The 19,137-nt window shown below is 59.2% G+C and overlaps 4 protein-coding genes across 12 annotated transcripts in view; 1 reads left to right on the top strand and 3 right to left on the bottom strand.

Annotated features, from left to right (window-relative positions):
* The window catches only part of PGGHG (protein-glucosylgalactosylhydroxylysine glucosidase), a 26,895-nt gene extending 18,215 nt beyond the window's left edge, over positions 1-8,680 (top strand). For 6 of the 9 annotated variants that reach the window (XM_030485065.1, XM_030485066.1, XM_030485063.1 and 3 more), the window contains 10 exons: positions 1,452-1,571; positions 1,729-1,860; positions 2,170-2,281; positions 3,011-3,083; positions 3,553-3,689; positions 4,439-4,572; positions 4,689-4,784; positions 5,274-5,371; positions 8,183-8,394; positions 8,484-8,680. In XM_030485065.1, coding sequence (XP_030340925.1) covers positions 1,452-1,571; positions 1,729-1,860; positions 2,170-2,281; positions 3,011-3,083; positions 3,553-3,689; positions 4,439-4,572; positions 4,689-4,784; positions 5,274-5,371; positions 8,183-8,394; positions 8,484-8,548 — 1,179 coding nt within the window. In that variant the 3' untranslated portion in view covers positions 8,549-8,680. Of the gene's footprint in view, positions 1-1,451; positions 1,572-1,728; positions 1,861-2,169; positions 2,282-3,010; positions 3,084-3,552; positions 3,690-4,438; positions 4,573-4,688; positions 4,785-5,273; positions 5,372-5,397; positions 5,514-5,624; positions 6,305-8,182; positions 8,395-8,483 lie in introns of those variants that run through there. The other 3 variants (XR_003991284.1, XR_003991285.1, XR_003991286.1) reach the window with 3 other exon arrangements.
* Positions 8,681-9,531: 851 nt separating this feature from the next.
* Positions 9,532-11,138, bottom strand: IFITM5 (interferon induced transmembrane protein 5). The gene is made up of 2 exons (XM_030485072.1): positions 10,551-11,138; positions 9,532-10,008 (listed from the first exon to the last, which is right to left on the bottom strand). Exons 1-2 carry the CDS (start codon positions 10,707-10,709, stop codon positions 9,790-9,792), a joined length of 378 nt encoding a protein of 125 aa, XP_030340932.1. The 5' UTR covers positions 10,710-11,138; the 3' UTR covers positions 9,532-9,789.
* A 285-nt stretch (positions 11,139-11,423) lies between these two features.
* On the bottom strand, positions 11,424-12,752 carry LOC115607585 (dispanin subfamily A member 2b-like). Its single transcript, XM_030485070.1, has 2 exons — positions 12,401-12,752; positions 11,424-11,828 (listed from the first exon to the last, which is right to left on the bottom strand). Exons 1-2 carry the CDS (start codon positions 12,692-12,694, stop codon positions 11,673-11,675), a joined length of 450 nt encoding a protein of 149 aa, XP_030340930.1. The 5' UTR covers positions 12,695-12,752; the 3' UTR covers positions 11,424-11,672.
* Positions 12,753-15,548: 2,796 nt separating this feature from the next.
* On the bottom strand, positions 15,549-17,075 carry LOC115607586 (dispanin subfamily A member 2b-like). The gene is made up of 2 exons (XM_030485071.2): positions 16,591-17,075; positions 15,549-16,036 (listed from the first exon to the last, which is right to left on the bottom strand). Exons 1-2 carry the CDS (start codon positions 16,783-16,785, stop codon positions 15,827-15,829), a joined length of 405 nt encoding a protein of 134 aa, XP_030340931.1. The 5' UTR covers positions 16,786-17,075; the 3' UTR covers positions 15,549-15,826.
* Between the last annotated feature and the right edge of the window lie 2,062 nt (positions 17,076-19,137).

A 19,137-nucleotide genomic window follows, 5' to 3' on the forward strand; every position in this document is an offset into this window, starting at 1 on the left:
AGGTTGAGGTCTGGGGCTGAGATAGGTCAGGTTGGTCACCCCAGGGTGCTACAGTGACTAGCTTAGAGCACGGCCACCAACTGTTAGCTGTCTAAAAGGAAGCAAGTTGAAACCTTCCAGCTTCAGTGGCATCAGCAAGCCCTGAATCACTGAGAAGTGTTTTCTGTGATGGGCACATTCAGCCTTTGAACGTAGGTCTGGGGTGTGCTCAGTAAGCTGGGCAGGCTGGGTGTCTTTGCCCTCCCAGGGCTTAGACCTGCTCTGGGGGCAGCCACACCAGTGGGTGCTCAGCTCAGTTGCATCATGTGAGCAGGAGACACTGGGTGGTGTTGAGGCTCCTGCTCCTGGTCTGGCGCAGCTGGATCCAGTCTAGTCCCAGCCTTGGTCAGTGGTTTATATCTAAAAGCAGAAGCTCTTCCCTGTGAGGGTGCTGAGGTGCTGGCACAGGGTGCCCAGAGAAGCTGTGGCTGCCCCATCCCTGGCAGTGTTCAAGGCCAGGTTGGACACAGGGGCTTGGAGCAACCTGCTCTAGTGGAAGGTGTCCCTGCCCGTGGCAGGGGGTTGGAACTGGAGGAGCTTTAAGCTCCCTTCCAACTTAAACCACTCTGTGATTATATTGCCAAGAAGGACTCCAGCCCCTGTCTATGCACTTTACACTGATCCACACACCCCCCAAAGCTGCAGCAAACCCTGCATACACCTCTCTAACACCTTATTCTCATCCCCATAGAGACCAGTAACAGTGGGAGCTGCAGCTTCCACTGACAGTTGTGGCCTCCTTATCTCCTGCTCTGTGCTTCATCAGCAGAGCACAGGACACCAGCACACCCCAGACCTCAGATAAACACTGCTCAGCCTCAACCAAACACCAGTGTGTTACCAGCATTCTCCCCGTGCCAAAGACAGGGCACAGCAAGTGCTGGCTCTGGGAGAGTTACTCTGAACATTAACTATAAATCAATTACAATTCCAGCTGAGGCACATCTGGGTGAACACCACAGCTCCTGGGCTGAGGTTCAGCAGATCCAGCTGCTCCTGCTGGTAGAGCTGAGCAGAGCCCACCAAACCCACAGCAGCAGCATTCCCAGTGACTCCATCTGTTTCACTTTTGCTCATTTCAGCTGAATAACTGATCTCTCTCAGCACTTCCAGTGGCCAGGGGCTTCCCATGGACCTTGTGTGCGTTCTTCCTAGTGATGTATTGGGTTTGACCCTCTCCAGAGCCTCCCTTGTCTTGCATGGTGGAAGGTCCTGCTGAGATCCTCCTATGAGACACCAGAGAGCAGCAGGAATGGGCAGGAGCAGTTCTCTGTGGATTTATCCCTCTTAATGAGCCCATGGGATGGCACCTTTAAGTAGGATCAAAATCACAGTCAGAGCATTTGGGATGGAGGTGAGACTGGTGGGAGCGTTTGCGTGCCCCACCAGCCAACCCCACTATCTGCTTCCAGGAGACCTGGATATTCCCGAACATCCTGCTGTTCTATCCCGAGGCTGCCCGAGCCATGCTGGAATACCGGATCCGCACGCTGGAAGGAGCCCTGCACAACGCGCGGGAGCAAGGCTACGAGGTGGGGATGGGGATGGGGATGGGGATGGGGTTGGAGGTGCTGGGCTGGGGGCAATGCAGCCCCCATGGGCACAGTCAGGCTTTGCTTGGCTCCAGTCTAGCAGCACACTGCACCTCAGGGTGCTGTGCTTAGCTCCTGCTGGATCTGCTCCTGGCAGGGTGCTAAGTTCCCGTGGGAGAGCGCAGCCACTGGCCGGGAAGTCTGCCCTGAGGAGATCTATGGAGCCCAGGAAATCCATGTCACCGGGGACGTGCTGGTGGCCTTTGAGCAGTATTATCACACCACGCAGGTAACGGCAGCGTGTGGCACCGGGACGGCTCAATGTGCAGCTGGTTGCTGTCACTGTTCCCAGAGGAGCTCTGCTGTTCTCTGCTCCCATCAGAGTTGCTGGTGGCACCTCCGGGTCCCTCCTCCAGCCCTGCCTGCTCTGTCCTTGCTCCTCGTGGGTGGCTCAGCATCCTCTTGGCTCAACCCAGGCCAGTTTTCTGCCCTTTCCTCCTGCTGCATCCATCTCCTGAGAGCTCCTGTCCTGCTGCTGGGCTGGGTCTGGGGCAGCCTCCCTCACACGCCTGGTTCTCTCTGGCTGTGGCTCCTCCAGGACCAGAAGCTGTTCAGGGAGGCTGGAGGCTGGAGGCTGGTGTGTGCCGTGGCTCAGTACTGGTGCAGCAGGATGGTGTGGAGCGAGGAGGAGCAGTGCTACCACATCAGAGGTACTTCTGCCACCGCTAGACCCATGTTTAGGGATGGGATTGTGAGCAGAGGCTCGGAGCCCCCCCCCCAGCCAGACCTGGACCAGGGTGTGCGGGCTCTTCAGACTCCTGCCCTCTGGAATATCTCAGGGATAATGGTTGTGTCCATGCAAACACACGGCAAGATGCTCCTCTCTCTTCCAAAGCTACAGTTTCTCAGCCCCTTCCCACTCATGGGACACCTCTAAATGTCTCCTTTCATGGTGGTACATGGGAGGCATCTGTGGGAGGAGGGTCTGGAGGAGCAAGGCTGGGTTAGAGCAAGGGGTCTCCATGAGCTAGAGGAGCCCCTGGGGTTGCTGCAGGCTGGCTCAGGTGTAAAGATCCCTGGAGACAACCCCAGTGCTCCTAAAGGAGCCACATATATAAATGCCTGTTTTCATGTTCCTCTTGGGAAGGGGCCATCTCTCCTCCTGGGGACAGGCTGCAGGAAAGCAGCAAAGGAAGGGACTGAGCTTGCGGATAGGGAAAGCCTGAATGGCTTGATTGCATGAATGACTTGGAGGTCACCTCGCCTGGGGAGCCAGGGAGGTGCCCTCAGGCCGAGGTGCCAGAGCTGTGAACCGGGTAGTTTCTCCTTCCCAACAAGCACCTCTTAGGTTCCCCTCTGCTGACCATTGCACCGGGGTCGCTGTGGGGTCCTCGAGGCCGCAGCAGGGCTCAGTGTGAGGGTCCCCTTGCTCTCCCCAGGTGTCATGCCCCCGGATGAGCACCATTGCCACGTTGACAACTCCGCTTACACCAACGCCGTGGCCCAGCGGAGGTAACGCACGTGCCCTGCGGGAGCGCTGCCCCGTCTCTCCTCCTTCCTGCCTGGCAGGGGTGGGAGCAGCAGGGGTCCTGCATGGAATGCACCCTCCTGCTCTTCACCTGCCTCTGTCTGAGCTGCTCCCCTTGCCTGCCCTTACAGTCAGAAGTAGGTGGTCCCGTGGTGGTTCGTCTGACCTGCTTTAGGTGTCCACATGAGAGGGGTTTCACTTCACAGGAGGGTTTCTCTCCCTCTGCTTTATGAGATGTCCGTACAACGAGCCAGCTGGAGACATTTAAAGCTGGAGGAACTGACTCCCAATGCCAGTGATGAAAGCTGCTACCCCGGGCTTAAACCCTGAGCGTGTTCTCTCAGACAACTATTTCTTTGCAGTCATGGCTCAATTAGTTCTTTCTGTTCCCTTTCTTCTCTCCCTGCTCCGAGGGGTCACAGGCCCTCATCCATGACATGCAGGATTGTTCAGCTTGACTTTTGCAGCCGATCTGGCTCGAGACTTGTTGATCCCAGTGCCTGAGCAGTGGCTGCGCTGTGCCAAGAACATCAAAGTGCCCTTTGATGCGGAGAGGAAATATCACCCAGAGTACGACGGCTACAGCCCGGGTGAGCGCGGGGCAGCAGCAGCCCCGGGAGTTACCCACTGCTCCTCCTTGTAAGCCTGTGAGAAGCAGGGGCTGGTTCAAGCATGGAAACCGTGGCTGGGTGTTTGGCTGAAGTAAAAGTCTCTGGTGTTGCTCCCCAGTTGCAGCTTTGGGGTTGCCCCCACGCAGAACCCTGTGGATGGGTTCTGCCTCTTGGTGGATCGTTTCTCATTAGTGGGCTCATAAAATTAGGAAATTTGGGAACACAAGGAGTAGGAGGAGACTTCTAGCACAGTGATGCAGGTGGTGTGGTTGCCATGAACCCATTGCTGATGGCTCTATCTTCCTGCTATGTGTTACCCTTCCAGCAGCCCCTGGCCTCTGGAAGGGTTCCACTGGAAATGCACACCCAGTTTGGTGCCTCTTTTCTTCCAGTGAGGGGCAGGGTAACCTGGGAGCTATTCCTTTGCACTCGAGGTTTGGGTGACACCAGCCTGGCTGCCATCAGTCAGGGCTGTGCCCATGTCCTGCCTCAGCACCGCTTCCAGCAAACACAGCACCGAGGGCAAACCATGGGCTGCTGCTCTGCTCTGCCTTTGGCAAGGCAGCAGAGTTGTGCTCCTGCAGTTCCACTGCCTTCCCCCTGCTGATGCGGTGCCTGTTGTGCCAAAAGTGTCTGTGTGTCGGGTTTGTTCCCCATATCAGTAAACAGACCATTGGTCTGCCCGCTATTCCTGGCTGGAATTGTGGCCTGACCAAGCCTGTCCCCAGGCGAGCCAGTGAAACAAGCTGATGTGGTCTTGCTGGGCTTCCCACTGATGCACCCCATGAGCCCTGAAGTCCGGAGAAATGACCTGGAGATGTATGAACCCGTCACAGAGCTGGATGGACCAGCCATGACCTGGGTAAGGAGAGGGGCAAAGCCTGACGTGGGGTTCATAGAATCACAGAATCCCAGCCTGGTTTGGGTTGAGGGGACCTTGAAGCTCCTCCAGTTCCAACTGGTGGTTCTCTCCTGCAGAGCATGTTTGCCGTGGGCTGGCTGGAGCTGAAGGAGGTGCAGAGAGCCCAGACCCTGCTGAACAAGTGTTTCAGCAACATCACGGAGCCCTTCAAGGTGAGCTGGGTGGTGCGTCACGTCGTGGGGGCTTCCCCATGACAGACATTGCTTGGTTCTGTGTTGCCTGTTCCCAAGTAGGTCACATCACGCCAAGAGACACCCCATGGGCTGGGGCCCGTGCTGGCTGCACGTGTGGTCACTGGGTTATTGCTGTAGTGAGCTGGGTGGTTGCACGCTCGGTCTCCTCTCTGCATGCTTCCCAAGAGCAGTAAGGAGGCATCAGCTTCCTACCAGGCAATACAAAGCCTTAGGCCAGTATCATCACCCCAGGCTTCCTTCTGCTGCCAGGGATGGGGAAGGGAACGGGTGGTATTTAGAAACACATCAGAGACCACCTACCACCCCATGCCAGGGTTGGCAGCAGGGCATGGGCATTGCAACACCCCAGGTACGTGACAGTGACAATGATCAGTGTATTCAAACCCCCAAACCCCATGCAGAGTCCCAGTGCAAGTGCTGAGTCTTTCCTTTCTCTCGCTGGAGCAGATCTGGGTGGAGAACTCGGATGGGTCAGGAGCTGTGAACTTCTTGACAGGGATGGGTGGATTCTTGCAAGCCATCCTCTTCGGCTACACAGGCTTCAGGTGAGACCTGTGTTGTGTCACATTAGTTTCTAAGCTGCCACATGCGCTTGAGACCTCATCTTTGAGCTGGAGCAACGTGTGTTTACTCATGAAAAGGAAAGGGACTTGCAGCATCCAGAATATCCTCCAAAGCTCCCAACAGGTAACGAACAAACAGGAATGTTGATGATCCTGCATGAACTGTGGATACTGGGGATAATCACTGGTGGGGATCAGGGTGGAAATGATGAGCTTTGGTCCATTTCTCCTCCAGCTACATCAGTGTTGAGAGGCATTGGCTTCAAAAGGAGTCAGAGCTGGTCCAACACTGAGCTCCTCCACACTAGTTGAGACCTGCCATGAAGAGGGACATACCTGTATGATCTTAGGGTTGTAGTTAGCCTGTATCATGTTGATGTCTGTGTATCAGAAATGCATCCAGACCTGCCCATTCCATTGGTGGTTGTAGCTTTGGCTTCTTCACTAAGTGTGGGTGAAGCTTCAAGACTATGATCCACCAATTGTATTGGCTGTTGGTTAACTAATGGAAGAGAAAGTCCATACAACCACCTTACGAGCAAAACCAAGTCTGCTTCTTATATACCTTATACCTACACCCCTTACAAAGGGGACCTGTAAATGGAGGCCCTGGTCCTCTCCCACCACACTGAGCTGCCATAGGCCTGTTCGCACTGTAAAGACTGGAAATGGATTTGGCACAGATAAGAGACTTTCCGGGACACTGGATGAGTTACTTGCACACTTGGGAAGCTAAATGGCATTCCCTAAGTCTGTTTCTGGCTTAGCTGTAACATCATCCTGTCTCCTTTGGATGCGGTGTGGCACAACCTTCTGAGGCCATCTCCCATCTGCACACATGAGGCTCTGCAGGTCCCTGTGGAGGAAAGTGCTCATCTGGCATCACCACAGCATTAAAATACCTCAGAGAACACATGAAGCTCTTCCTGTAATTTCCAGTGTCTCCAGCCCTGGAGCACCCGCCTCTGGAGCATGTTCTTGGTTTAACTGAGGATGCAACCCATTGGTTACTTGGTGGAGCTGGGTGTGAGCTGCCTGTTCCCAGCTGAAAACCTTCATCCCAGCTTCTGCAGAGCTCCAGGGGCTGCAGATGCTCTGAGTGTGTGTGTTGGGTTGGGCCCCTCGGCACTGGCTCAAGCCACAGGCTCTGGGGCTCCAGCCAGATGTCCAGAGATGTTGAGGTGACATTTAAGCAGCCCTCAAGGCTGGGCTCGTGCTGTGCCCGGTGGAAGCCATGGCCCCAGGCTGGCGCATTGCCCTGCCACTGAGGCCCTCCAGTCCTTGAGCCTCTCTCTAGTCCTCTCCAGCCCGTTGAGCCTTCTCAGCAGACTGGAGATGATGGTCGAGAGCTCTTGTGTCAAGATATGAGTAGGAGGTAACGGTGACCTCTGCCTCTTCTCATCCAAAACACATGAATGGCTCTATCTGACTTTGGGTAAGGGCTTGGAGAGGGGGTTCAAGCTGTTTGCTTGGGTTTGACCTCACAGTGGAGAAGCTCCTGTAGTGGTACTGAGTTTGGAGCCCCTCAACCCGTGAGGAGTGGAGCTGAGATGGGTTTCTGAGGGTTGCTTTGCTGACCCGCTCTGCTCACAGCCCAGAGGGGAGGTGAGGACCAGGCTCTGTGGGAGCACCCTCATTGGGATGGCGCATTACAGGGGATGGGGCAGAGCTCAGGTGAGGTGTGTCTCAGGAGCGGAGGAGCACGTCCAGGAGCATCTCCACCAGGCGTGAGGTGAGCTCCCACCACCACCTCACCCGTGCTGTATAGCTGTCAGAGCAATGGCAGCAAGTGAGAACAGGGACTTGTGATGGGTACTTCAGCTGAGGCTGAACCTGCATCCCACAATCCCAGCCACCTCCCAGCTCCTCCCGTGGCTGGAGCTTGGTTCAATGTGACCAGGTTCAATCCCTCCCAGGGTCCATGGCCGCCTCTGCCCGTGCTGATGCCCTGTCCCACTCCCCATGTCAGAGCAGGGCATTCCCAGATCTTCCCAGCATCGCCGCTGGGGCCGGCCCAGGAGCTGCAGCGGGGACCGGGGCTGCTCTGCAATGGAAAATAGCATTTTCCTCTTTTTGTTCCTTTTATATTCAAATCACCCAACAGAACGGAAGCCACAGAGCTTGAGTGAGGAACTGGGACAGGAACACTTTAGGGTGCCGACCCATGAGAACACAGCCCAAATAGCTGTTCACCCGGTGCTTCATTGGTGTGCTCGGGATTTGCCCAGAGATCCTTGGGATACACCAAGGACTGAATTCTCCAGTATGTGAAGGGGCGCCAGAAGGGACATATCTGAAGGGATATCCAAGTACTGATACTCCAGTATCTGAACGGGGTTGCAAGAAACGTAGAGAGGGACTTTTCATCAGGGACTGCAGCGATAGGACGCAGGTCGATGGGTTCAGACTGAAACAGGGGAGGTTTAGGTTGGATCTAAGGCAGAAGTTCTTCCCTGTGAGGGTGCTGAGGCGCTGGCACAGGGTGCCCAGAGAAGCTGTGGCTGCCCCATCCCTGGCAGTGTTCAAGGCCAGGTTGGACACAGGGGCTTGGAGCAACCTGCTCTAGTGGAAGGTGTCCCTGCCCGTGGCAGGGGTTGGAGCTGGAGGAGCTTTAAGGTCCCTTCCAACACAAACCATTCCATGATTCTATGACTTTCTGCCCACAGAGGCACAGAGTAATGGGAGGTGCTGCTGGGATGTGCTGTCTGTCTGGGGAGGTGGCTGCCCCCCCAAAGCTGCTTTCCCTCGTGGCCACCCTTTGTTCCCACCACCAGTGTGCCCCTGCCTTTCCAGGATCACGAGGTCCAGCCTCCGCTTCAACCCGGCCTTTCCGGATGACATCCACAAGCTGAACATCACCGGCGTCTCCTACTTGGGCAACAAACTGAAGTTCACCATCACCAGAGAAGAGATGGGGATCGAAGTGACCGAGTGCCCCCAGGACCCTCCAGCATCGCCCCTGGAAGCGGTGCTGGAGTCGGGGCAGCGGCTGCCCCTGTGTGAAGGTGCGGTGCCACCGCTGGGGCTGCTGCTGCAGTGAGGACAATGTGGGGAGGAACCACCCCACACCTCACACGGGCTGGGTTTGTTGCAGGGCAGAGGGTGTCGTTCCCCACGGCCGCCGGCTGGATCCAGAGATCATCCACTGGGACCTCTTGAACCTCAGCTGATCCGGGCTGTACCCACTGGAGCAGAAGCAAGTTGAAGAGCAGATGGTGGCAGAGGGGAATGTGAAAGTGGGGTGGAACCTGGGGTCCCAGGGTGGGCCATAAACCCTCTGTCCCCATGGGACAGTGTGTGCTGTGTGTCTCTGTGGCAAGGAGGGTGGTAGGCTCAGAGCTGTCACCATGGCTGGGGTGGCAGCAGCTCCAAGTGATGCTGAGCATCCTTGTAGCAGCCCAGGCATCCGTTATGGTCACTATTATGTCAGATGATGGCAAATTGGGGTCTGAGCAGAGTTGGGGAGCTGAGCAGCCTTAGGGTGAGCAAAGACCTGCAGTGTCTTGGCTTAAGGCATTTCCCATGTCCTGGAAAGCCCTGAGGGCGAGAAGGAGAAGGGCTGTGCCCCTGTACACGTGCAAATGGGGGGCACGATACCCCAGACCCAGCTGTGCACCTCGCAGCGTTCCCTCCAGCACCCCCTTTGCTGGGGCAGGGTGGGGATGTCAATGGCATTCCTGGCCCCGCCGGGTCTGTCCTCTCCAAACAAACCCCAGGAATCTCAGCTGAATCCCATAAAGTCTATAAAAAGCCCCTTGGCCGCTCCCAGCCACAGGCAGCATGTGGGAATGCTTTGGGAAGGAGGAGAAGTGAGTCCCCTGCCCTGTAATTACACTGGCTCCTGGTCAGGCCTCATCACCAGTCACCCAACCCCTAATCAGCAGCACTTCTTGGCAGCAGGGCAACGTCCCCTCCATCCCCTCATCTCAATAACAGCCCCATGGGCTGGATTTGGGCTTGTGTGGGGCTGGAGATAAAGCCCCCTATGGCCTCCGGCTGCTTTAGGCTGGGTGGCACTAAGTGTCACAGGGATTATGGCTTGTCCTGGCTGCGAAGAGCAGGAGCAGAGCATGAAACCCCCATATTTATATTGTCCCTTTCACACACCCCCCCCCCGCACGACGGAGGCACTCAGAGGCTTATGGAGTGTGAGATGGTTTAATGGTTTGAACAGTGCTGCCCGAGGAGGGGGATGCTGGGTGTGCACACAGGGTAAAGGCAGGTGAAACCAAGCTGTGGGGCTGGGTGCCATGGGGCTGGGGGCGCTGGTGCAGCAGGGGCAATGTGGGGCTGAGCCCCCCCAGCTCAGTGGCCATGACCATGGGCCACCCTGGGCCAGTGGCTGTCCTGGGGGGCCACCAGCTACGCGAAGGGGTCTCCACAAGCGCTTCACCCCCCAGTCACTTGTCCTCATCGTCGCTGCCGCTGAACTGGTACGTGAAGAAGCCGACGGAGTCCTGGGCGAGCTGGGCGAGGTGGATGACGCCGGTGATGGCCAGCGCGGCCAGCACCAGCGGCAGCACCACGCTGCACGCCGTGGCCAGCACGTTGTAGCACCGGGCCTTGGAGCTGAGGCGCCGGGCGGCCTCCACGTCCCCGGCCACCCTCCGGTCCCGCGCCTGCAATGCCAGAGACGGGGCAGCAGCGCCCATGTGCCTTCCCCGTGTCCCTCCCTGGCCGGGCTACGTGGCTTTGCCCTGTCACAGCCCATGAGCAGTGCCAAGAGGGTGGATGGATCCAGCCCAGCTCCCTGCTCTTTGCTGATGGGATTTACGCTCCTGCATATTCCAGAGCCTTGCTGGCTCCAGCCCTTGCTTCCCCAATCTTTCCACCCTGGTACAGTTGGGCACATGCAGGGGCTGGGGGCACCTGAAGGAGCAGTTGGTCCTCCAGCAGTGGCAGGAGGCTGTGGTTATCTAAGGGGATCTCACAGCCTTGTTGTTAATAAGTGGCAGGAAAGGGGGGGGGGGGGGGGGGGCTTTACTTTGTCACCTCAACCAGCCTCTTGAGGGTGTTGGGCTCTGGTCCCCCACCCCAGCCCGCCCAGGTAAGCTCCGTGTCTCCTCGGGAAGCCCATCCCCTGGCATCAGCATGGGGAGGGCTCTCTGGTGCCCCTGAACATCCGTCCTCCCCATGGATCATCCGCGCTCCATGCCCGTACCTTGACGGAGAAGGCGAGCGCCACGAAGCCGAGGCAGCAGAAGTTCATGTAGATGGTGTTGAAGATGGACCAGATGAGGTGATCGCGGGGCAGTGGGGACCTGCCGGCGGGGGACGGCTCCCGCTTGCGATCGTCCTCCCGCGGGTACGAGGTGTCCATGGCCACGGCGAGGGGCAGCCCGCGGCTCTCCGGCTGCACCAGCCCGGCTGCGGCAGCGGCGCGGGGCCGCCCCTTATATAGCCCCCGGCTGCGGCTCCGCTATATATAAACCTGCGAATTACAGCCCTGGCGGGGCTGTGGTTGTCCCTTGGCTTGGCTGGGACGCGGGACACACACGCTGGGCTGTGTGAGCCGACGGGGGTTTATATCCAGCCGCCCCCCTGCAACGAGGACCCAGCGAGAGGCTCGGGGAGGGACGACGGGATGGAGCCGTGGGATGACTTTGAACCCAAGTGACCGCCACCCCGAGGGGTCGGGACGCCGGTGCCGGGGGCTCCGGCTCACACCGGTGCCTCCAGCCCGGTCCCCCTGGTGGTCCTGGCTGGGAAAACCCCTCGTTGGCAGCGCCCGAGGCATTAAACGGGAACTGAAAACCGGGATGTGGAGGAGCTGCTTGCACGGGGGTCCCTGCAAGTGGGAGGGTTCGGGGCTGTGTGGCAGGATGGGGTTTGTGCAACCAGGAAAACACGGACATTGATTTATTGTTTCCCCTTTTTCTGAGCTTCCTGGAAGAATCTTGTCTGGGAACCGGGCTGGAAGAGCTCTGCACCGCCGTGGAGTGCAGGCAGGGAGCTGGCAGCTCCTCAGCTGTTCTGGAGGTGCACAAGGACCCTCTTCTCCTTCCCCGCGGTGAATGAGGTGATAGACAAGGGGTTTTGGCAGCGCGAGCTTTATTTGTGGCAGCAGTGACCTGTACATGGGTCACCAGCAGCACTCTGGGGCTCGTCTCCGTGTGTCCCAACCTGGTTCAGCCGTCCCCTTGCAGGCGGTGGCGGGGGACACCGCGGGCGCAGGCAGCGAGGGGACACTGCTCCTCTCCCTGTGTCCTGAAGCAGGGGCATTACGGGGGACAAAGCAGCACCCTGTGGGGTGGCAGCAAGCAGGGCCGTGGCCACGCAGCGATCAGATGGTGGTGGACACGATGGCACCGATGATGCAGATGGTGATGACCAACAGGATGAGGACCAGGAGCACGGAGCAGATGATGTTCAGTGCCTTGGCACGGGCACCGTGCTGCCGGGCACCCTCCACGTCCCCCAGTACCTTGCAGTCACGGGCCTGGGAGGGCAAATGAGGGGCTCAGTGGGCACAGGGGGCTGGGGGGGCCTGGCACAGCCCGGGGGGTGGTGGTGGCACCTCGGGGACAATATCACCCCAGGGCAGCAGGCGAAGCTACCAGCACTGCCCGTCCCCATTCCCGGGGTGGGCAGGTTTGAGGGCCTGCATCAGGGGAGGATCAGATCTGGGGTCCCAGGGCTGGGCGGCATCAGCGGGGCTGGGATGGGAGAGTGGATCTGGGTGTCCCAGGGCTGGGTGGCATTAGGAAAGGCTGGGATGGGAGACTGGGTCTGGAGGTCCCAGGGCTGGGCAGCATTGGTGGGGCTGGGATGGGAGACTGGATCTGGGGGTCCCTGGATGGGACAGCGGGCAGGAGGACATCGGAGGGAATGGTGGGGATAGGGCTGGTGCAGGGGGGTGTAAAGGGGGTCCCATGTCAGGCTGTGTCCGGGTCAGCGCTGGGTTGGGGGGTCCCGTTTGGCTCAGGGTGTGCCGGGGCGCCCTGTCCGGATGGAGGGGACGGGTCTGGGTCGGGGTTGTCGGATGGGGATCCCCGGTGTCCCCTCCCTCACCTTGATGGAGTAGATGAGCGCAGGGAAGCAGAAGCAGCCGAAGCAGCTCAGTCCATAGCCCAACAGCACGTTAAAGAGTGACCAGAGCACGTAGTCCCGGGGCTGCCCGACGGGGTCGCTTGCGGGGGTCGCGCCCGCCCCGGGGGGCTGCAGCGGGATCGACACCTCCGCCTGCCGCGGCCTCATGGTGGGACTGAGGAAGGGAGGGAGCGGGACCGGCCCCGCACCGCCCCCAGCCGCTGGGTTTGCACGCCGGGGTTCGGGGTTTCTCCTCCCGCTGGCTTCAGTGCCCATGACGAGCTCGTGCCACAGAACAAGGTCTGTGGCTGCCAAAAACAACGTCAGGGCGTGGAAAGAGAAAGAAGGAAACAGCCGGGAGGTGAAACTGTTTGAATCAGGCGAGCACCGGGGCGCGGAGCCGCAGAGCATGTGGGCCTTGAGCAGCAGCATCCTTCCTGCTGGGTGGCCGGGTGCTGGTGCCAGAGGCTGTATGGGGAACCGGCCCCGGTGGCTGCTGAGGAATGTGCGTTTTCCTGTTGGAGGCTGAACGGTTCCTCACCTGCTCCCCTGGGGGATGCAGGAGTCGGGCTGGAGTCCTCGGGGTCTCCAGGCCTGAACCCACAGAGACCCCACGGTGGGGGTCCAGAGGGTGTTTGTGCTCCAGCCCCAACACCTCACGTATGGCACTGCAGGTAAAGCTGCTCACAGAAGCTCAATGGGGGTTCCCCATGTTGGGTGCTGGGGTCCCTCCTGGGGCACTGCTTCTGAACGGACCCTGTGGCATTGGGGTGTTGGCCAGGGACAGCCACAGGGACCAAAAGCAGACGGTTTGTTCCTTATCCATCAGTTCTGAGCATCCACACAAGTGTTAACACAAGCAGCTGACACGCTGGAGGGAAGGGATGGGATCCAGAGGGACCTGGACAGCCTGGAGAGGTGGGAACCTCATGGAGTTCAACAAGGCGAAGCGCAAGGTCCTGCTTCCAACGGGGATACAGGAAGCCCTGCTGAGATTTCAGCCCAGAGCATCCCGGGAAGCCCCAGCACATTTTGCCTGTGTTGGCTGATGGAGGAGCTGGGGAGCGCTCTGGGGGTGCACAGTGACTCCAAACCTGTGTCATTCCCAATGGACACCACCCCTGGGGCAGCGATGTGCTGGGAGGGATTTGGGCAGAACGAGCTGGATTCCGCTCCTGCGGGGTCCGGGAGGAAGCAGGAAGGGGCGGGAGCGTGCGGGATGCAGCACATCACCCGGCTCCTTGCCAGCCCCTTGTGCAAGGGCTGCGGCCGCTGCCAACTTTGCGGGGCCGGAGCCGGCGCCCGGGGGCTCAGCGTGAAGGTTTACAGGGGGGTTTCTGGCCTCATAAGCAGCTCCTTGGGCCCTGATGGGCGCTGATGGGACGTTCACATCCATGGGATGCCCTTGTGGGCAGGGGCAGCCTCCCCGTGGCTTCTCCCCAAAGGAAGAAGCGGAGGAACGGGTGATTCACCAGGGGGCGGCTCTGCACAAACCCCTGTTGTTGAGGTGGGGCCGCTGACACCGCCTCCCGAGCGCGGCTGCTTGGCAGGAGCTCCGTGTTCTTGAAAGTGAAAGACTTCATTTCGCATCCTCGCGGGGCCCCAGCCCCGAGGCCCTGAGGATGAGGAGCACGAAGGCTTCCAGCGAGCTTTGGGAGGGGGGAGCTGGGTCAGCCATGTGCTTGAGGCTCTGCCAGGTGGGATTGTGCCAGGGTTTGCCGTGCGGTCTTGCCTGGGTCCTGTTGGATGCTGGTGAAGCCAGGCAGGGCCATGTGCTGGCACGAGGGTGCTGCCGCTTCCCGCTACCTCGTGATGGTTGTGTGAAGGGTTGGTGCTTGTCGTGGTCCAACAGAGCCCCACGGGGCCGTTGCTCCATCCCCACCGGTGGGATGGGGAGAAAAGTGGAAGGGTAAGAATGAGGAAATGCGTAGGCTGGGATAGAGGCAGCTCAATAGGGAAAACAAAAGCAAAGTAAGGAATTCTTTCACCCTTCCCATCACAGGCGGGGGCGCAGGTGGGGGTTCAGCCATGCCCAGGGCTCACACGTCACGGTCACTTGGGAAGACAACATTGATCCAAATGTCCCCTTTCCTCCTCCTTCCCGTAACTTCATATGCTGAGTGTGACGCCACATGGTCTTGGATATTGCGGGGTCAGTGGGGATCAGCTGTTCCAGCTGTGTTCCTCCCAACTCCTTGTGCCCCCCCTGCCTGCTTGCTGGGGGAGGAGCACAGCCCTTGGCTCTGTGTAAGCCCTGCGCAGCAATAACCAAACATCCTGTGTTACTCACCCTGTTCCAGCACAAACCCAAACCAGCCCCAGTGCAGCCACTGGGAGGGAAATTAACCCAGTCCCAGCCAAGCCCAGCACAACGTGGGCAAGCTTTGAGGGGCAGTCCCTGCCCCGCTTCACCCCAGGAGCAGCCCTGCCCGGTGATCCGGGATGGAGCCACATCGCCCACAGCTTCCCCTTCCCTCCGGAAGCGCATCCCGGCCCCGCTGCCGCACATGTGGCTGCACAGTCCTGACCCAGCTCCTCTGGCTGAAGCTGTTTGCGCTGCCCCACGGCCCAAAATCACAGAATCGCACAATCAGCCAGGTTGGAAAAGACCTTTAAACTCATCAATTCCAATCTTTACCCCAGCACTGCCAAGGCCAGCACTAACCCATGGCACTGAGGCCTTGGCTACACGGGGTGTGAACACTTGCAGGGCCGGTGACTCCAGCCCTGCCCTGGGCAGCCTGTTCCAATGCCTGAGCACCCTTTGGGGAAGGAATTGTTCCTCATCTCCATCTAAACCTCCCCTGGGGCAGCTTGAGGCCGTTTCCTCTTGTCCCATCCCTTGTTCCTTGGGAGCAGAGACCAGCCCCCTCCTGGCTCCATCCTCCTGGTGACACCCCAGCAGAGGTGAGGTGCTACCCGCATCCTTGGGGTGAAGGTGAACTTTACAAGCACTTTACTTACTGTATGGATGCCTCTTCCCTATGAGTACCCAGGTTCACCAAACTCAGCGCATCCATGATGCTCTGAGCCAAGGGCCCATCTCCCCCTCCAGGCCTGTTTCTCAGCCGGCCAAGCTGGGGTGGGGGGACCTCAAACCACCCCCTGCCAAAATGAACCCGAGCTGGGGCAAAAGTGAAAGAAACCTTTATTTGAACTGGGTTTTTGGAAGGAGGCACTTCTCCTCAGGGGCACTCGGGGCTGTAAATCAGAGCAAAGCAGCAAGCAGGAAAACACACTCTGCTCCTTTGCTATGGGCAGCTTTTGGGAGCTCAGTTCCCAAAGTGCATCCATGTACTTCCAGGAAGGCAAAGGAAGGCTCTGCAGGGGCTGTGAGCAGCGACGGAAGCAGGACAGGACCCCAGCAGGCTCTGGAGTGCTCCGGGGAGGTGTGCTCCGGGGGGGCGGCTAATTGGGGCCATAGAAGGGGTAATGCTCCTGCTCATATCTGAAGCCTTTCATGGCAGCGATGGTGCCGGTGGCGACGAGGACGACGATTAAGATGGAGAGGGCGAGGAGGGCAATGGTGAGCACCAGGGCGGTGATGTTGAGCTGCTTGGCGGTGGAGCCATAGCTCCGCGCTCCGCTGTAGTCACCGAGCACTTTGCGGTCCCTGGACTGGGGGAGCCAGAGGGGACAGTCAGTGGGTTTGGAGGTGGGGGGGACAATCAGTGGGGTTGGGGTAAAGGGGACAGTCAGTGGGTTGGGGGGAGCCCATGGAGGGGGACGCCCCAGGGGCGTCAAGGCTGCAGGTGGGTGGGAGAGGTGCTGACCCCTTCTCCAGAACCTCCAGCCAGGGCCAGTGGTCCATGGCGGGAGTTTGGGGGTCCATTGGGCACCCTCGGGTTTGGGGCTCTGTGAGGGTCATGGTGCAGCCTGTGGTTGGGGACTCTGTGGGTCCATGGGGGCTCTGTGGAGTCTATGGGGCACCCCAGGGCTGGGGTTCTATGGGGCTTCCCTGACTTTGGGGGGCTCTATGGAGTCTATGGGGCACCCCAGGGCTGGGGTTCTATGGGGCTTCCCTGACTTTGGGGGGCTCGATGGGGTCTCCGGTTCAGTGGGGTCCCCTGGGCCGCCCCCATCCCACCGGATAGGTGATGACCGGGCTCCCCCCGCCCTCCCCTGATGGGACCCCCCCTCCGATGGGACCCCCCCCTCAAGTGGACCCCCACCTTCACGGAGTAGACGAGCGCCATGAAGCCGAGGCAGCAGAAGTTGGCGTACAGCGTGGTGCAGAGGGACCAGGCGAGGTGGTCGCGGGGCGGGGGCTCCGGGCGGGAGTCCAACGGTACCATGGCGCCCGGCGGCAGCCCCTGCATGTCCAGCGCCACCGAGAGCTGCTCGTAGGGTGGCCGCGATCGCTCCATCCCGCGGGCGGCTCTGGGGAAGGCGCCGAGTCGCACCGGGGCCGGCGGCCTCCTGCGGAGGTTTCGTTTCCCCGAGACCGAGTACGGGGCGGGGCGGTCCCTGCCTGGCGCTGCCCCCCCTATTCCTCTGCTCCCCCTTCCTCTGCCCCCCCTTTCACTGCCCCCCCCCCCCCGCCCCTTCTTTGCTGTTTTCTCTATTTTCTCCACCCCTTCCTTCCATGGCCCCTCATTTACCCCTTTACCCCCTTCTTTGCCCCTTTTTCTTTGCTCTCTTCTTTCCTCGTCCCCCTCTTTCCCCCCTCCCGGGGTGGCCGTTTGGGGACAACCCCGAGCGTTTTGGCGTACTTGGCAAAGAAACCCGGAATAAGGTCCCTTCCCCATGGCACAGGGAACCCCCTTCCCTCCCGCCTTCAGCCCCATGCCCCAGCTCCCCCCTGCCGGCAGCTGCAGCTTCAGTGCAAGTGGTTGAGGCAGATGGGACATAACTTCATGGCCCTAAAGTTTCATAGAGTCACAGCACAGTTCGGGTTGGAGGGACCTTAAAGCTCCTCCAGCCATAACCCCCTGCCACGGGCAGGGACACCTTCCACTAGAGCAGGTTGCTCCAAGCCCCTGTGTCCAACTTGGCCTTGAACACTGCCAGGGATGGGGCAGCCACAGCTCCTCTGGGAAAAGTCTGTGCCAGCGCCTCAGCACCCTCACAGGGAAGAGCTTCTGCCTCAGAGCCCATCTCAATCTCCCCTCTGGCAGGTTAAAGCCATTCCCCTTGTCCTGTCCCTAGACGCCCTTGGCCAAAGCCCCTCTCCGGGTTTCCTGGAGCTCGTTTAGGCCCTGGAGCTGCTCTAAGGTCTCCCCAGAGCGCAGCAGAGGGGCAGGATCCCCTCCCTGACCTGCTGCTCACGCTCTGGGGGTGCAGCCCAGCACATGGGGGGTTCTGGGCTCAAGCACACACTGAAGCTGGGTCATGGGGAGCTTGTCCTCACCAAACACTCCAAGTCCTTCTCCTCAGAGTTGCTCTCAATCCATTCCCATCCAAAGTTATTACACAGATGGGCCTCTGTAGAATGACAGGGTATTACCTTTGTTAGTGCACTTTAATTCACATTATATATATTCACTGTATTCTATAAGGAGGTGATAAAATTTTACAGGCAACTCTGGGAATGTTCATGCTTAAAAAACCAAACCAAAGGACAGCCCGGCCCTGGGAAGAACTTTGCTTCTCAGCAGCTTCGAGCTGTCCATGAAGGATAAAGGATGTCCCAGGACAGGAGGGATGACGCCAGCATCCTCCAGCATCCCAGCCCTGTGACACATCCTGGGTACCACAAACCAGTAACTCCAGCAAGATGGACCCCAGGGACACTGGGACTTGGTGATGAGCTCAGTCACCCTGTGCCAGAGCACTGGGAGGGTATAAGAACCCTCTGTAAAGGCACATTTGGGGTGCCCTCATCAGGCTGGGACCCCTCATGTGCATCAGTGTTTGCTCTGTTGTTCTGCACTATGTGTCCCAGCTTCTCTCCTTCATTGGCATGAATTCTTTGGAGAGCCATCAACATTCCCAAACCTCCTGCCCCCCACCCGGGGCCGCTAGTGAGGTGGGAAGAGGCTGCACTTTGGTCCCATGGGCGAAGGCTGCATGACCAGCGGCCTCCTGCTCCCGGTGCTGGAGAGGTGCAAGAAACAGGGAAAACAACCACTTCATTTCCCCAGATGTGCCTCTTCCACATCCATTGGGAGAGCCCTGTGCGGAGATCCCCTTCATCCCGGCCTCCTCCTCCTTCCTAACGGGACCGAGCTCCCTGCTCCACTGCCTTCCCCCCCGTTTGGCTGAACTGGGCTCAATTACCAGCTAATTACCCTGTGAGGGAACGAGCGCAGGGAACCGCGATCCAGAGCTCTGGTGCCCTCTAGTTTCCCAGCTCTGGATGTGTTTTTCTCTCTATTAACTGATTTCCCCCCGTTTTTTGTCCTCCGCTGGAGCTGCAGCGAGGAGGAGCTGCTGCCTCGGCTTGTGCGGCGGCGAAGGGGAGCAGGAAACGAAACCAACCCGCTCTTTTCTTCTGCCGAGGCAAGAACCGGCCCCTGCATCGGTGTCGCGAGTTGTGGCCGCTCTCAGCCTGGCAAGCGGCTCCTCCAAGGCACACGGTCCGTGACCCCCCCACCGGCGGCGAGGCCGTGGTCACCGTGGGCATAATTAAGTCTTATTGTTAATTAGTGCTGTGTTTTGCACAGGGCGAGCTCCAGCCGTCGCGCTTCCAAATGGCCCCGGGGGTCCCTGCATCCATTCCCATGGGATCCCCGCACCTGGCATAGAGGATCATGGGGATCCCCGCCATGTGATCCCTG

The sequence above is a fragment of the Strigops habroptila genome, chromosome 4 (assembly GCF_004027225.2).
Source record: "Strigops habroptila isolate Jane chromosome 4, bStrHab1.2.pri, whole genome shotgun sequence".
NCBI lineage: Eukaryota > Metazoa > Chordata > Aves > Psittaciformes > Psittacidae > Strigops > Strigops habroptila.

Excerpts from the sequence above, each read along its gene's own strand:
- IFITM5 (XM_030485072.1), bottom strand. The coding sequence starts at position 10,709 with ATGGACACCTCGTACCCGCGGGAGGACGATCGCAAGCGGGAGCCGTCC. Across the intron at positions 10,009-10,550 it reads CGCTCGCCTTCTCCGTCAAG|GCGCGGGACCGGAGGGTGGC; the intron begins GTACGGGCATGG and ends CTGGCATTGCAG.
- LOC115607585 (XM_030485070.1), bottom strand. The coding sequence starts at position 12,694 with ATGGGCACTGAAGCCAGCGGGAGGAGAAACCCCGAACCCCGGCGTGCA. Across the intron at positions 11,829-12,400 it reads CGCTCATCTACTCCATCAAG|GCCCGTGACTGCAAGGTACT; the intron begins GTGAGGGAGGGG and ends TTGCCCTCCCAG.
- LOC115607586 (XM_030485071.2), bottom strand. The coding sequence starts at position 16,785 with ATGGAGCGATCGCGGCCACCCTACGAGCAGCTCTCGGTGGCGCTGGAC. Across the intron at positions 16,037-16,590 it reads CGCTCGTCTACTCCGTGAAG|TCCAGGGACCGCAAAGTGCT; the intron begins GTGGGGGTCCAC and ends TGGCTCCCCCAG.